Here is a 17,709-nt window from a genome sequence, read left to right as displayed (position 1 = left end):
GAGCTTTATTACATACAGTATAAATACATACTGTAATAAAACATTATAGATTTACTGTACATTGAAGGAAGCACCCCAGACATATCTACAGAGCACAGTAATAGAGTAGCTGAGTAAGCAAGCACATAATGACCCACAACACCCTAGCAACCACACAGAATACCCCAGCGACTGCACTGCAATGTGCTAAAAATCTCCCAACAAGTACCACACAGCAATATTCTGGCAACATCAAGGTGCTTATACATATATTAAAATAGTTTTGTTTTTAATCAAATAAAATTCTGAAATACATGTCAGATGTGTGGATTATCTATAGATCAAGGCAAGGCCATGTGTACAGTTAAAACGGATGAAATTCTGTCCGTTACATAACCCAATCCTCTCGTCCCAGCATCTCTGCACTGCTCAACACATTGCGCGGCTTTAGATAAATAATGCAGCACCATCCAGTTACGTTCACAGAATTCACACCAGTTTTTCTTTACCCCCCCACTATATTTTTTATTTGCATTGCATCACTAAATATGTCGCTTTGTTTTCAGAGTAAATGTACGATGTGGGCTGATGCGTGAGCAAAGAGAGATCCAGAGCAAATGAATGGCAATATGCAAATATACAAGTGTGTGTAGATGCATACGTACCATGTGTGTGTGAAACAAAGATTTCGCACCAAAACAAAACGATGGATGGAGACAGGAGACAAGGACAGCATGGGAAGGGAGGGGGGAGATGAGAGCTGCGGCCTCTGATTGGCTGGAATTTCATTCTGGCGATGGGAAAACGTGACCCAGCCTGCAGAGGTACTGCAGCAGAGAGAGACGGAGAGAGAGAGAGGAAGAGAAGCAGGGAGAGAGAGAGACCGAGGCAGAGCATGCATTTTTGAGTCAGTGCGCTTCTGTGCATGTGTGGGGGTGTATGTACAAAGAGCGCGCAAGAGAGAGATTGACAGAAGGTGGCAGAGGAAAGGCATCTCACACACAAAGGTCTTGATGTGCTCTAGAGAAAGATTTTTGCGTGTAAGAACCTGGGAGTGTCGACGAGAAGGAGAACAGACATCCATGAACCCCTTACAGAACTGACCAATGAATGACGGAAGGACCATCACTGGAGAAAACAGCTCACCGTGGACGAGAAGAACAGAGCGCATTTGACATCTTTTTCTCCGAGGGTGCTTTGTGAGGTCTCAAGCTCCATCCGTCCTTCTCAGACCGTGGAGAAAGGAAGGAACTGTTCCCTCCATCCTCTCGCGTGCAACAGGACCATTTGATGGGACGGAAAGCGTACAGAAGGATGAGATGAGCCTGAGACATTACCAGAATCAGAACTTTGTGTCCTCTGGCGAGAGAGAACCTAAGGTTTACAACGACACATCCAAATCTAGAGATTACAACAGACACACGTGTATACAGGTAAGATTGCTGAATAAATGTGTATATGTGTGCTTTGTGTATTTGCACGTGTGTCATATATTCTGTAAAACGTGAGCATGTGCAGGATATATTTCAACCGAGTCTTAGAATGACATTCATTGATGTAACCTAATAATGTAACCTAATGTATTACCAATTCCTTACCTGATGCACAAAGCCTTATTAATAATAAAAATAATTCATCTCATTCAATTTTTTGCGTGCATATGCTTTTCAATGTGATATGAATGTATTATTTAAGGTTTTAACTAAATGTACAACAGCACGTTCCTCAATCTGTCCACATATCATTGTCTCGTATTTGTAAATTGGTCCGTAAGTGTCTTTGTGTTTCATATCGTGTCTCTTTTCTGCATTTCTGGCTCCCACATCCTCATGCAATACTTGCGCTTCTGTTATTGTGAGGCCATGTTGACCATGTTGTGAAACAGGGCAGGTTGCAATTCATGATCGCATTCACACACAAACAAACACACACACACACACACGTACATGAATGACTCACATTATCCGAGTGGGCATCTCACATGGACCATGCACACACTCTCCGACATCAGAGGAAGCGTTGGAGAGTAAATGCGTGCGTTTTGCATGCACGGGAGCTGCAGTCAGTACGCTGCGTATGCTGCTCCGGTTGCATAACTGCCGCTGATGGCACACCCCTCCCACATCATTGCACTAAACACTGCTAACACAGATGCACACACCCCCCCCAGAATACTTAAACCAACACAAAACCTCAACCAGACACCCCGAAGTTTCCTTACTGTAGATTCAGCCTCCTGTGAATGAAGATTCAGCAATCAATACTGCCCGTCAATATCTCAAAAGAGGACGGCAGAAGACAGCTAGATGTGAGTCTATGCTCCTGAGGTGTGTAAACATCAGCTTTTCTATGACAGATAATGTCTTTGCATTGAGTCATGTTATTTCCAGTCGGGGTCACCATATATGGAGAAGGTGTATGCTTTTGTTAGGTTTATTCTTTGCAAGAATAAAAACTTGTGTGTATATGTAAAGTCAAGATTTTACTGGATACACTAAAATCATTTTTGGTTTATTCTTTAGAATCAATGTATCCTTTACAATCTTAGAAAAGTCATCCTTTTTGGAGTGAGATATCCAATTATGTTCAATTTTGAATGGGATTTTAGCAGATTTATGTTAAATCCAATCTTAAAGTACCTGTTTTGTCAGGTAAAATTAAAAAATATTCAACATGAATTAATCAACTTGACTACATAACTGTACTATCAAGTGTTTTAAGAGCATTTTATTTTATTTAATTTTATAATTTTATTTAATTGTATTATTTTATTTTATTTTTATCAATCAAGGGTTTGTTCCAAATTATGATAGGATTTTTTTTTGAATAGCTATTACCTGATTTGTAATAACCTGATAAAAATATATAAGTTAAAGTGTTGTTGTAAATTGAGTCATTAGTAAATGTTGTTAAGAACCGCTTTGCTTATCTCACAACATCACTGTTAATGGTATCCTTTCAAAGCTAATCGGTTGTCATTACACTGTTTTGTCTAGCCGATCGCTAACATTGTTAGTAATGGTCTTTGTGACATGTAAAAAGGACAGACTGATCAGTAAAAACAAAGGGAACAAAGACTATCTCTCCTGAATGAACTGTGTGTAAAATGGCTGACGCCGGCTCTGAATGACAGCCTCTGAATTATTAAACACAGCCTCCTCTTCACTAAAACTAGCATGACCTGCATTCTTTACAGCCGGGTGCACACACATAAACATAAACACAATCATTTTTTTAAAGCGCAGGTTGACAACATCTCAATGGCATGCCACGAAGTGCCAAAAATATCTATTCTTCTTTTGTTTTTCCAGAAGCATTGCACGGCTTTGTCTGTTTCATCTCGGTCAGATTTTGCGGAGGAACATGATGTTCCACTGTAAAAATGTGTCTTGTTCTTGTACATTTAACGATTTGTATTCAGTCGAAAGCTTTATCAACTGCTGATCCCAGTAGCATTGTACACTACAGTTGATACATTATACACTAAAAATGATGGATTGTTTTCAGACCCTGGACAAAACCAACTGATGTTTTAAATGTATGTAGAAAATGTTTACATTAGACTAAATGGGTTGAAAAAACCCAGCACTTTTAAAGTGTAGGTGTACAGAACAGTAGTATGTTTGGATATACACGTATAGATCAAATTAACGTATTGACAAGTTTTAGAATGAAACTTTTATGTATGAATATAGAGACAAAGAGAAATAAAAAAATTGATAGTTCAATATGAAATTAAAGTCATGGAGTAAGAAATAGTTTATGAATCGTAGAAATAGTTAAAGAAAAGGTCGTCATTATTTACTGAAATTTTAAAGAATCCTGCATGAAGTGTTTTATTTGTTCATTGTAACATTGTTAAATTATAAAAAAGATGTGAATTCTGCCTTTGTCAGATTTGTGAAAGAGTCATTGGTTTTGGTGAACTGGATTTACTAGTTAATTGAAATGCAGTTCATGTTCATGAATCAGACTAATTCTCCATTTCATCCCTCATAATTGCATTAACTGCTTTTATGATAATTCTACGTGACTACCTATAAATATGTTGAAAAGCATCACATTAAATACACTTAACATATCACAATGCATTTAACATAATTACTCCTTTGTGACTAATGAGTAAATTACACACACACATGCACATGTAAATTTAAAGGGACAGTTCATCTAAAAATGAAAATTCTGTCATCATTTATGTACCCTCTAAATCTGTGTAAACCTTTTTTTCTGATGAACTCACAGAAAGATATTTGGAAGAATGCTTGTAGCCAACAGTTATAGGCCACCATTGACTACCATAGTAGGAAAGCTCTTTTGTGTTCAACAGAACAAGGAAATGTATGAAGAAATGTTTCCTACTATGTTAGTCATGGGGTCCAAGAACTGTTTGGTTACAAGCATTTTTCCAAATATCTTTCTCTGTGTTCATCAGAACAAAGAAATGTGTACAGATTTGGGTAAATGGGTAAATGTTCACAGAATCACAATTTTTGGATGAACTGTCTCTTAAGTCTTTAGCAGATTCTTCAAAGTGTTTTACATGTGGTGCGTTTGCAGAACATTAGCGTCCCATTTTTATTTTGGTGCAGATTTGAACTGCATGTCTGTTGTACAGCGTTATTTGAGATATTATTTCAGTTTTCAAAAATATATACAGAACGTACACATCACACGTATCAATACAAGGGAGATCATTCTGTGACTGCACATGTGAAATTTGCAGTGGTCATAAGAGCAGGTGTCAGGACAGGCATTGTGTGTTAGAGGTGAACAGCTGATAGCATCGCTGGTACAGGACAGCGTGTCGTCCTTCTGACTGTCTCACTGCACAGGTGGAAAGTATCCAGAGAGAAAGACAGTAAGCAGGGCGGACGAGAGGATCTGCTTTTGGAATGTGCTGGGTGGTACCTGTGTGTATTTTTGTTGTGCTGGTGTGTGTGTGTGTGTGTGTGTGTGTGTGTATCTGTGGGTGTGTAGAAGAGGGAGTGAGTGGGGTGTGAGGACAGGAATGTTCCAGATATTCTGATGACTGTGCATCCATCTGTTTGCTTGCTTTCAGCGTGTTATATTAGATTGTGTTGATGATGAAGGTTAGTGGAGAATGCAAGAATTGAATTCTAAACGTAACTGCAAAACAAATAACTGCTTAAAAGATGTTCTCAATGATTGGACAATCAAATAGTCCAATCCCAGAAGTACGCCATTGGTTGAGATAGTGTTGTTGTTAGGATGCTCAGACATACAAGCTACAGTATTGTTGTAATGCACCTCAGAATCAACCTCTGAAAGTCTTATAAAGAGTTTACAACTTTACTTCCATGTATGCGGAACATATATAGTCGCGGACCACAAAACCAGTCATTAAAACAATACATTAATGGATACAAATAGTTGATTTTTCTTTTATGCCTAAAAGGATATTAAGGAAAGATCAGGTTCCATGAAGATATTTTGTAAATTTACTGCTGTAAATATATCAAAATCCAAAAGTGTCTCCAAAAAAAATGGAAACACGCATACAAACTTCGCTAACTGCTGCCCGCTATTTGGAAATGACCCAGTCAGGTTTGGTACATGTAAAGCTTAAAATTTATTCTCCACGACATCTATGCGGCGTTAAACCAAAAGAGAGTGTTAAAACGAACCTGTTACTTCTTAGCCAAGGCCTGTTACAGCAAGATAAGACAGAAGATAAGATTAAACAATATTGTTATTGTCACTGTACATGCCATCAAATAAATACAAATATGCAGATAAAACAAATATAGAAGATGCCCACAAATCTATACACAACTTTATAAATGAAGACAATTTACTGTGAAACTTTGCTGTTTGCCAGTAATTTACTGTAGATTCACAATGTTGTTTCAAACATAAACTTACCTAGTTCTTATATTTTCTTTCATAAAACAGGACTAAATCTAATTCCTATAATAATATATTTCTCATAATCTTATAATTTAAGAAATTTTAATTATTTTTACTAGAAAACAAGACATAAATGCTAAGGATTTTCCCGTCATTTTTTGCAGTGTTGATGTGCTTATGCTAGTAATAAGCCCAGTATCTTCTTGCTAATTTTGAATTTCAAAAGTCAAAGTTTAAAGTCAATAAAAAAGTAAAGTTTAAGTACCAATAGGTAAGTAGTATTAAGTAGTGATTTAATCTACAGTAAATTACTGGCGAAACTAGGTACGCTCACCTTACTTGTGTATACATTTGGGCGATCTTTGTCAAATCCTAAAACAAGCTGATGTAGATTTGTGGGGGTGTGGTTACACAAGGTGTTTCAGGCAGGTCTGGGTGAGCATTCACTTTGAGATTGAGGGCATCTTTGGTTCCGACACTTAAATTTTTGCAATTTTACGGGTCGAATGCATGCAAGGGCAACTTATAACACACCAAAGACACAGTAAAACACGCATTCATGCCATATGACCCCTTTAATCACACATAAACTTCGTTATAAAGTCAGTTTTGATTACAAGTGTGTGTATTTGTGTTGTGATCGTGCCTGGATGTACTGGAATGTGACGTCTGGTTGTTCTGATAAGGTTTTGAATGATGTCAAGAATGTTGTTGACTGTTTCTTGGTATTTTGCACTTCTTGGCGTTTCTTATTCTAAGTTTAGAGCTTAAGAGGTATTTCTGCCACTACATACAATAAATTCCTTAAATATCATTTAAATGTCATTATACATTGATCAAACCAAGGGAAGTGTTAAAACATTACCACATTTCTTAACAAATTGTACTCTCCCATTCAGAATATTTATTCCCAAACGGTTGTCATATAGTCTATCTCTTCTCATTTATTCACTGTGCCTCCTCCTCTTTCCCATGCGTTCTGCTGACAAGGTCAAATGCTTACATGATTTCATTAAGTCCGTCCGCTGGGCCATCAGTGCTGCTTTAATATTTTCTGTGCCTCTCCGACGAGCCTCTTACATAAGAGACAATCCTGTCTTATCAAACATGAAATTCTGCATGTGATGCCCAGAGACTCCTTCTGATACGCCGGCAAATGAATAGCAGTTAATCGAATTAAACATTGATTTTGTTGCATATTTAGACTATAAGGAACACTAGGGCTCGCAGGATCTCTAACGCTAACAAAAATATTAGCAAAATACGTCAAAGCATTGGCATGATTTTTTTAGACGTGTAGTACATTATAGTTGTAAGATGGTATACTGTAAAACGGAGTAGATATTATTATGCTACATATTGTATTCAATCACTGCAATTGGTGTCACAATATATCGGACAGTTGTGATATTGTGTAACTGTGATTGTTGATATTTGTTATAGTAATACTACACTTAAAATTACTGTAAATAACTTTCCCTATCTGCCTCCCTACCCTCATTTTTTCAGTATGATTCTTTTGCTCAAAACAAATCTAAGCACAATTTTACTCATAGCATCATGTATTTTTTAAAGTAGTTTTATACACTGTAAAAAATCTGTAGTTTTATTGAATTTTACTGTTTTATTTTCCACATAAGGAACATTCCAGAAGGGTACTGCAAGTGTAATAATAGCTTGAAGTAATGTGTGTGAAATAGCATGAAGAAAATGTAATAATACTTTGTATTAAATATAAAAATATATATTCTTTTTCATTTTTTTCTGGTGCCCCAGCTGCCAGAATATTACATTTATTTTAAAGTGTTTTTTTACAGTGTAGATTTCACAGTTGTATAACCATTATGATTTTCTTTGGCAACAATAATTGAGTTATGAACATCAGATATTGTGACAGCCCTAATTTTTATTATAATAGTTATCATCTGATACCGTAATCATGTCATAAGGCTTGTAAGGGTCAAGTCCTGTATCATGTTGTATTTTTTTGACTGTTGTCCCAGATCTCTTTTATCTCACATAATAAAACACAGTTTAAATTTCAACCAAAAGATCAATTTATTTACTTATTTATGTATAAACATTTCAAACTAATTTAATTATTTATATGTGAAATCTGTTTAACTTGTGATAATACCCTGAAAAAAATCATAGTTACTATTACATTGTTACATACACATTTGAAGATCTCTAAACAGAAATGTGAATGTGAGAATCATTTCATTTCTCACGTCTCTTAGTCTCTAATGCACCAGCTGACTTTGCTGATGTCAGAAAGCTTATTCACACCTTTGTAAGTGTGTGTGAACCAGTGAGAGCGTGTGGTTATTTTTGGCCCTGCCTCGCTGCTCTTCGGTCCCATGGTAACTCAAATGAATGTGACTGGGTGATCGGAGTCTGAGACCTCCAGAAAATGGAGGATGGTTTCCTGTGTTAACATCCTAATTCAGTTATTCGGTTGCTAATCCAATAAACTATGAGAAATGAGAATGAAAAGAGGTTGTGATGACTAGTTGTTAGGTTTGATTAGTCATAATTTCATCAGGGTGCAGACAAAAGACAAGTGTGCTTGCGCATTTTTCTGGTGTGGGTGATTGTGAGTGGTGGGCCGTGTCTGTGGGTGAAGCAAAGTGAGAATCTTTATAAAGGGTACTGGAAAAAAGAAGCGAGTAGTGAGGCCATAAAAAGACATTCTATTTTATTATAAATCAATGTCGTGTTGGAACTTCCATTTTTATGTGATTCATAATGTATTACCGTAATGTTAGGTTTTTTGGTGACTGATGCTGTATTCAAGTCTTCCTGGAAAGTTTGTACAGCACAATGTAAAGAGCATTTGAATGATTTTGATTAGAAAAAAATAATACATTGGAAAAAACTTCCATAGATATATAGCAATATAAGAAATGAAATATTCCTTTATTTTTCTTACTGATAAAGCCTGGAAATGGGTATGGAACAGCACACTTGGTCACATGTCAAGTCACTTTCACTTCACGTTTATGAACTTCATTTTTTTTTCATTTCAAGATTGACATTTACATGGACTTACCCAAATGTATTTCATGTCTCTACATAAACCTTTATTGCTTTTTTATCGACAAGATAAATCATGATTTTACCGTTATGTATTATTAATTATTACTGAACATCAAACATTCAGTAATAATCTCTGTACATTAATATTCAAAAAGTAAAAATACACAGATCAGTTTTAAAGCGAGAACTATTTTACATGATTTTAAATTATGTTCATACAATGCTACAGAATATACTGTTACTAGTCAAACAACTTGTAAGTACAAGTTTTCACCTATTTGTAATGATGAATTCTGACATGAAGTGGAGGTGCTATTACATCCCACCTGCAACCAAAGCAATGCAACTAATGCAACAACTAGAATGCTTCTATAATAAACATACACGTTACACCTCAAGCAGTGATAATGTAATTTAAAATAACTTTTGCTTTATCTCCCTTTTTATTTATTTCTCGTACATTATCTCCCCAGCCTATCTTTCATCATTGCAAAATCTACAGAGGGCAGTATGCTCTCCACTCTTTACGTTTTAATAAAGTGCACAGACATACACAAACCACATCTAACCGCAGTTTTTTAATCAGATGTTTACTGTTATATCTACATGCCATTTCTCACGCTGCTCACATCCTGACCTTTTAGTAACGACTACTGCAAGCAAGGATTCCTTTCAGCTTTGCAAATATTAATGCTATCATAACAGGTATGTTTTAATACGTTCTGATCATAAAAAATAGAATGAGGCATATACACTGTGTGAAAATAGCGACAGATGCTTGTTTAAATTTTTTAAATAGCAGTAGGTTCTTTTCACACTAAGTTAAAATAGCAGCATTTCTTTGCGATGTGCTTTACACTAACCAAAACTGCTGTATTTTCTTAAGATGGTTTTGGTATTAATAAATAGTGGCAGATAACGTTACTATTTGCACCTCTGTATTGTTGTGCATTAAACATTATGCAATAATAACAGAGTGTACATCTTAATATTTATAAAAATGATAAAAATGATGCCAATTTATTGAGATATTAAAGCCCTACACCCCTAACCTTACCCTTAACCTAAACTTTATAAATCAAACTGAATTTTAAGTCTTAAATCAATTTTATTGAAAACAAATCCCTTCATGGTCTGTAATGTGATAGAAATAGCTAAAAAGCATTTTCAGCAAGAGGTGGAATACAATAGTTTCCAGTGCCAAGCTTTACATACTTTACACCTTACACCACTTGAGTCACTAATTGAAAAAATATAGTTCTTACACTTTCTCTATTCCAATCACATTTTGGTAGGCGGAGCTAGTGCAAATAGTCTCTGCCAACAAGGTGGGCTATTTGTATTCAGTGTAAATAGACACTCTTTAAATGTGTTATGTAAATGGTTGCAAACAACAAGTCGATTTTAAATTCAATGGCAGCCATTTTATAATGGGCTTCTACAATGTTTTTTGTGTAGGACATATTGTTCTGCATTCAGGTCCTCCATCTTTTCCCCACATAGCCTCTCTGTACCCCACCAGGCTGCAGATGGCAGCTGGCATGAAGAGAAAGAGGGCTTTTAGACGGGAAAAGATGCTCCAGGGTTCCAGAAATCTGCTGTGGATTGATACGTTGCACAGATCACAACCTGTCTGAATGTTGTTGCACAGCACTTCTCTTAAAACATGTTCATCAGAGTGCTGTTTTTTCCACTTAAATGACAAGACACATTTTAGACGTGTTCCAAAGAGCACAGACAAATGGCCTGAAAGGTTGAGCTGTGTCCTTGCATTAGTCTAACCGGAACTCTTTTATTTTCCTCTCTAGGAAATGGAACAACACTACGTATAAGTCAGCAGATCTGAGGCATGCTGGGAACAGATCTGGAAGGAAGACAGGTCTGGCAAGACTCCTGAGACACTCACAGACCTGTCACGTCATCAAAGACTGGACAAGCGTATCATCAAACTCAACGCACACCCCTCAAGGAATATTGGGCTTTTAAGGACTGGAACAGCACGTTTTAGATCTTCCTGAGCATCTCCTAAAAAAACTTTGCTTATAAGAAGAAAGGTCATGGAGCTGTAAGAGCTGGTCGAGAGAAGAAACGAGAAGCAAACAGGGTCAAACCACAACGGCGAACTGAAACAGGAAGGAGGTACATGTGGTTGTGACGCTGGGGTGAATTTAGCTTCTGGGGCGTTGGTTGCATCATTTCCCTTCTAAAAATCCATTAAGCAACCCATGAGAGAGAACTATAGTATTATAGTAAACAGTGTTTAAGTGCTTAATTTTCCCTTAAAGGTATTAAATCTGTATTAAAGTCTTGTGTCAAAATAGATGTGCTGTATCATTGAAATCACTGACAATTTGCCAAGATATCTTCTGATGTATTTTATTTGTGAAAAACAGTCTCAATGAATATCCACTAGCTTTAAATGAACAATTCTGATGTGTGCAATATCAGTCAATAGGGTGCAAGTTGTTACTTTAACATTTTATGACCAAGAACGTATTTCTTGTGACCTCTTAATCTAGACATTGACTTCTGTTGTCCTTCAGGGCTTTTTATAGACGTTTTGCACTGGCTGGGAGTCTCTGTCTATCTGTGCCACACAAAGACTCAGGGTGACAGGGCCCGTGACCAAGGAGGAGCTTTAAGACAGCAATGGACAAATCCATTCGTCCTCATGTCCCCTGCAATGGCTGAGTGTCCTCCCCCAGTGCACTGAAGACATAATCTGCAGGACCAGACACTACACACAGTTCCTCTGCCAAGATCACCACGACAAAGAGTGAATGTCCTGCTTGCGACGCCAACCTGTGACCATCCCTATGGACACCGTCAAGATCATCCAGTCTGAGAAGTTCACCCGGGAGTGTCCCATTCCCGTGACCCAACCTTGCTACGCCCCACCTCCCCGTGTGGCGTGGGATGGAGGAGGCGAGGGAGAGGTTATCGTCAACCAGGCCTGTGGAGACCTGTCTATGGAGGTCAACGGAAACACCGTGGTCGCACCCAGACCCCTAGCGTCTTCCCCTGCCCCCATCCTCCGCCGTGAAGCCAGTTATCTAGCCCAGCGGAAGACCAGCACATCCGACATCTGTTACCACCAGTTCCACTACAAGATGGACGACGTAATCGTCAACCAGTACGTGCTCCGCTCTTCCTCCACCTCTTCCTCCTCATCCTCCACTTCCTCAGGCCCGGTGATGCCGTGTGAACCACTGGACTGTCCCACCTGTGGACACACCTACAACTTTGCTGGCAAGCGGCCACGTATTCTCTCCTGTTTGCACTCGGTGTGTGAGGAGTGCCTGCAGATCTTGTATGAATCCTGTCCCAAGTACAAGTTCATCTCCTGCCCCACCTGCCGTCGCGAGACCGTGCTTTTTACAGACTACGGGCTTGCCGCGCTGGCCATCAACACCAGCATTCTCAGCCGACTGCCGCCCGACTCAGCAGGGACTATGCAGTGGGGCAGCGACGGTGATCGCAGCTGCTATCAAACGGTGCGCCAATACTGTCAATCAGCTTGCACCTGCCACATTGCCAACCCCCTGTCCTCCTGTGGCATCATGTAAAGCTGATTAAGCAAGTGACTGGCACAACTCATCCCAAAATGCTATCCAGCCGTGCCCACCATCTGAACCTTGACTCACACACAATCACCCCCGCCGATCCGTCACAGGTGCATTTGTATATTTAATAGCACAGGATGCTATGTGGACTTGAAGTGAAAAAGACACTTGTGCGCAAAGACAGAGATAAGAAATATCAGAGTAAATGTATTTTATGTATGAACTGATTACCCTCTATCCCTCACTCTCTTGTTTGGATGTGTTCGTCATTGACATCTCTTTACATGGGAATGCCAAGAGAAGTCTATCTCCCCCATTCCGGGTATGATAAAGACCAATAAAGAAGTTACAAGTGACAATGTTTGTTTGGTCTTTAAAAAGTCACACAGAGTTGATAGTTTTTGCAAGATACTCCCATCTTCATTTTAACCTATTGGTTGAGTTAAGTGTTAGGTCTGGCCCAATATAGCTGCTCAAACAAACTGCAATTCTATTTGGTGCCACTGGTTGGCCTGAAAATACACTCTTTGACTTGAAATGGATAAATTGTTGAAGTGCTAAAAATGCAGCAACAAGTACAAAAATAAAGACACCATGAAAAATGAGAAAGCAATAAATACATGCCTATATATTTTAAATGCATCATTATAAAAAATATGTATGCAATGCTGTATGAGGTACGGTGATTTTTTTTAATCTACTTTTGCATTGCGAGCAAACATTTCCGTTGTGAGATGAAGTATCACACACATATTTTATTATAACAAAGTGATACAATGTACTTATAAAGGATTTTTCAAATCTGCTGTCATACATTTTCTTATATTTACAAATACTCGGATCTGAACATTGTTCCACACAGTCAAGTACGTAGTAGAATGTTTCTCATATAACATTACATTTTCATTAATGCATTTGGCAGACACTTTTATCCAAAGCGACTTACATTGCATTATCCTATACATTTGTTTCTAAGTATGTTTTGTTTCCTGTTCTTAGTAAACACACTATAAAACGATAACAATTAATTGTAAACTGTGTCGGAAGGTGTGTATCTCCATTATAAATCTATTCACAGGGTTACAACGTACCATAGATTTCATAGACGCGTGGTCATACTTCTACTTCTGAAAATGTTCGGCAGTTTTGATTTCTTCTTTGGCTGATCGCTTTGAGAAACAAATACAAGAATTATATAATACATATATACTATATCATATATCTAAGTTATATATAAAATATAAGACAAATATTTTTTATTATTACATATTTCAAATATTCTTTTACCTTTTGCTTTGGGGAGGTTTTTGTGATTCCTGTTTTCTAAATGAAGTCAATTTTATCTTCTGGATCTTACTTGGCTTTTTGGATTTATGTTCTGGTGGCTGATTTAACAAACCGAGGAATATATTAGCGATCACTTTCAACATCCACATTTCTTTGCTTCCAACTCTACTTTTAATATTTATATTGTGTAGTTAGTTTACTGACTATTTACTTACAGGATCATTACTTTCAGGTTCCTCGGATAAGACACCTGCAAAAGATTCATCTCGAGCAAACCCTGCCCTCCCTGCACATGTGGGAGAATAAATACAAGCAATTCATCACACTGACATAAAACAACAACTGAGAATGAAGCCAATAAAAAAATCAAAACTTGCATACTTTTATTTCATGAGGGCCCTCTAAAAAGGCATTCTGCCTTCCTGAGACAACTAATAAAATTGTGTGTAATATATAGCCTGTCAATAGGAGTACTCACTATGACGGCCCAGGGATGCCTGAGTGTCAGACACAGATCTGCGCCGAAACGGTGCAGGTTTCTCTGAGAGAGTCGATAGGCTGCTTGAATCTTCATGAGCCAAAATCTCTAATCTTTGTCTTGCAAGATAGTCTGTTTCTTTCTCATTCAATCGCGAAAACTGCCAAAAGATTTAGTGAGAAACGTTATGTACTGCAAACATGTACAGTAGTTTCAGTTGACAGAAAACAATAGGCCTTGAGACCAGTTTTGGCATGAATTCAGCTGGAGGACAGAAACAGGAAAGACTTTAAAAAGCGGTTGGATTATATATCAACGTCACTTACCTCTGTCTCAGCATGCTGACTGTTAAGGTTCTCCACCTCCTTCTGGAGGTTGTGGTTTTGCTGCTGCAGTGTTGCAATCTTCTCCAGCATCCTGCAGACCTGCTCCAGGTAAAGAAGCCCCGGAGAGAGCTTGTCTAATCTCATTTGCTCCGCTTCTTCAAACTGTTGAGAGACATCACAGATGATCATGACCTGGATTCATTAGGAATCCTAGTGTTGGCATCAGCACATACCATGTAATATAATTTGGTGGGATATGAAAGGCAAAAGTTATTTTAAGAACATCCCTCTTGCTATATGAAATATAATATATATTGATTTTCCTTATCTTAATGCAAAATACAGGTTGAGTTGCTTGGTGGACAATTGCCACAAGATGTTCAATGAAATCAAAAATATACTGTATCATTTCCTACTACTAGCATCACCAAAGAGAAAGGTGGGGTCCTGATGATCCCCCATTTGTCATTAGTTACATTAGTCACTTTAGTTTTACATTTAGTTGTCGTTGTATATTTAGCTGGAATGGGAGAAAATATTCAAACGTACTTTAGCTTTATAGGAAAATGAAAAATTGTTGCTTATCAATGAAAACATAACATTCATTAAATTCAAATATGGTGGCATATTCCTCGTCACTATAGACGTCACAGTGATTTTCAATGATATTAATGTTACATTTTCTGTGCTGATCTGTATGTTTCCATGGACACGTAAAAAATCTATCGGTAAATGTATTTCTTTACCAGCTGGAGTCAATTGGATAGAGCTACGCCAGGTTGACCCATAAGAAGATCCTATGACTGCATTTTCATGAAAAAAATATTGGTATTCAACTGAAGTAAGGAAGTCATATACATCTGGGATGGCATGAGGGTGAGTAAATGATATTTTATAATTCTTTGCAGAGTATATAACTTCAAGGGTGTCAACTGTTTCTAAGAAATTTTCATTTTGTAGAAAGCAAGCTTCTTTTCTTTTGATCTGTTCCCAGATAGCATAGCTTCTATGTATGCTAAATATTTGGAAAACATCTGCTACGTAAAAATCGTAGGAACAGCAGTTTTACATACATAAACATCTTACAGACATCTTTCATGACGTGATCGGACTCTTTTCTCTAAAATAATTCCCAACTCCTTAAATTTGTATGAATTCGTACGATCTCCTTTGTACGTTTTTATACAATTTGTTTTTGTGCCAGTGACGGTAGGTTTAGGTGCGGGGTTAGGGAGGGACTAATCATATTTTTTGGTACAATTCACATTGTAAGAATTGGTACAAATTAGCCACCTCGTAAAATAGAAACAAATTCCTATGAGATCACGCTTATAATTCACTCACTGATCACAATAACCCTCGCACAATTCGATGTTATTTATCCCCAAATTCTTAAAAATATGTATAAAACGTTCATTATGATATTTCCTGATTAAAATGAAATGATGTTTTTCCTCGGAGTTCCCGCTAAAGACAATGTTCAAACATGTACGGCACAGATCCCAATCATCAGAAGCGTTCTCGACACCCACACATTCCTTTCCACCTGCACTATAGGCTGGCACCATTCCAGTCATTCCTCCCTCACCTGAACCAACCGGTTCACATGCACTAGTTCAATGTATCCTGCAACAGATCTCAGACAAGGGTCCACAGTATAGAGTGTGCTGAAAAGATGTCTAGACGGTGCATGTGCAAGAGTTTGTTTGTGTGCATTATGGTAAGATTTAACACGTGTCTTAGTTCGGTTATATCTGTAAGGGGTAAACCTGTTTATCGTGTCCTTGAGCTAGTCGTAAAAGATTATGAAACATGAGGATTGCTTGTTATTTGCTTAACCTTGACTTTTACACCTCACCTGTTGTGCGTAAAAAATGTCAACTTGCAACTTAGAAGCAATAGTTTACCTTAAAATGTTGTTATTCTTTGTTTCCATGAACTCAAAGAGAGAAAAAAAATTAAACATCTATAAAGCTCCTAAAAAATATTTTTATGTAAGATACACACTGTGATTTCATCATTTAGTGTGAATTTTCCCTTGGGCTGCTTTCATCAGATACACACATTGTGCAAGGTTGATGTCACTTGTGCCAGACTGCAATAGTTGTCACCAAATGAGATGCACAATTCATGGTGGAGTATCTAATCAAAAGCAAAGACTCTGTGGTGAAACCAGCATTTTCACATTTTACTTTTCGTCAAAATGCATCGACCAGTAATATATTCAAAGAAAGTAGAGCTTTACTACGAGATGCTCACCTCCAGCCGGCTCCGATGTTTTCTGTACAGCTCGGCTTTCTTGTGATCTGGAGGTTGTGAATGAATTCTCCTGTGATGACTTAACTGATGACGTTCTCTGAAGCTGCTTGTGTGGCAGCTGATTGGAATGGAGGCTGTGTTACAACGGTACCGTGGTGCAGGGACCGTCTGATGCTGGGGTCCGTTTCTTGTGACATGCCCTGACGTTTGTTCTGTCCTTCTCAAAGCTTGTTCTACCTTCAGACGTGTGTTTCTTGGAGCCACCGAGCCAAGCGAGACACATGTGGAGGATGAGGAGCCAACAGAAGGAGCTGGAGATATAGTCTGAACATCATCCTTCGGAGAGCCGTGATCTGTAAGTTGAGATACCTGATGAGAATGACAGGGACTTATCGTACTGACCGTCTCAAATCCAGAGTCCTCCGATTCTGACTTTATTTTGGATATTGGAAGAAAATCCCTGGACACAGAGTCACTTTCAGTGAGGTTGTATCCATCCATACCAGCTCCTGTGTCATTGTGTAAATCCAGGCTGCCTTCCGTCACCCAATTCTCAAAGAGATTCCCAAAATTCCTATAGAGGTTCATTGATTTTGAGTTTTCTTTCCCTGTGTATACTATTTTTCACCTTACTGTTGTCTGGACACGTGAGTCTTACAACACCTTGACTTTCTCATAACTGACAAGAAACGTGAAGGAAGTCAGTTTGTCACAATGAACTAAAAACACCTTTCAAGGGCCGCCCACATTCCAATTCCCATGCTTTTCAATCACCTTCTGACAAGTGCTTCACTTCCGCTGCCGTTCCCAAAATCCTGAGCTCATGCCTTTGGCTTTTTGATCTGTCAAGACATGTTTATGAGACTGAAACCATTCTTTATTACAGTCACAGTGAAACTGCCAGTAT

General features: G+C 38.0%; 2 protein-coding genes across 4 annotated transcripts; one reads left to right on the top strand and one right to left on the bottom strand.

The window, feature by feature from the left end:
- The first annotated feature begins 840 nt into the window (after positions 1–840).
- On the top strand, positions 841–12,811 carry rnf208 (ring finger protein 208). 3 transcript variants are annotated; one of them, XM_056736904.1, is made up of 3 exons: positions 841–1,412; positions 10,698–11,028; positions 11,433–12,811. In XM_056736904.1, the coding sequence occupies exon 3, from the start codon at positions 11,670–11,672 to the stop codon at positions 12,453–12,455; it is 786 nt and encodes a 261-aa protein (XP_056592882.1). In that variant the 5' UTR covers positions 841–1,412; positions 10,698–11,028; positions 11,433–11,669; the 3' UTR covers positions 12,456–12,811. The 3 variants fall into 3 exon arrangements, with proteins under 3 accessions (XP_056592882.1, XP_056592883.1, XP_056592884.1); XM_056736906.1 differs by lacking the exon at positions 841–1,412 and adding an exon at positions 1,957–2,306; XM_056736905.1 differs by having other exon boundaries at positions 10,698–12,811.
- A 246-nt stretch (positions 12,812–13,057) lies between these two features.
- Positions 13,058–17,637, bottom strand: si:dkey-106l3.7 (uncharacterized). Its single transcript, XM_056736903.1, has 7 exons — positions 17,577–17,637; positions 16,803–17,481; positions 14,544–14,705; positions 14,218–14,377; positions 13,955–14,025; positions 13,740–13,837; positions 13,058–13,621 (listed from the first exon to the last, which is right to left on the bottom strand). The coding sequence occupies exons 2-7, from the start codon at positions 17,388–17,390 to the stop codon at positions 13,552–13,554; spliced, it is 1,149 nt and encodes a 382-aa protein (XP_056592881.1). The 5' UTR covers positions 17,391–17,481; positions 17,577–17,637; the 3' UTR covers positions 13,058–13,551.
- Positions 17,638–17,709: the final 72 nt, after the last annotated feature.

This window comes from Triplophysa dalaica, chromosome 22 (genome assembly GCF_015846415.1).
Source record: "Triplophysa dalaica isolate WHDGS20190420 chromosome 22, ASM1584641v1, whole genome shotgun sequence".
Classification (NCBI taxonomy): Eukaryota; Metazoa; Chordata; class Actinopteri; order Cypriniformes; family Nemacheilidae; genus Triplophysa; species Triplophysa dalaica.
The sequence above is the reverse complement of the archived record's forward strand: the minus strand, read 5'-3'. Positions and strand labels throughout refer to the sequence as shown.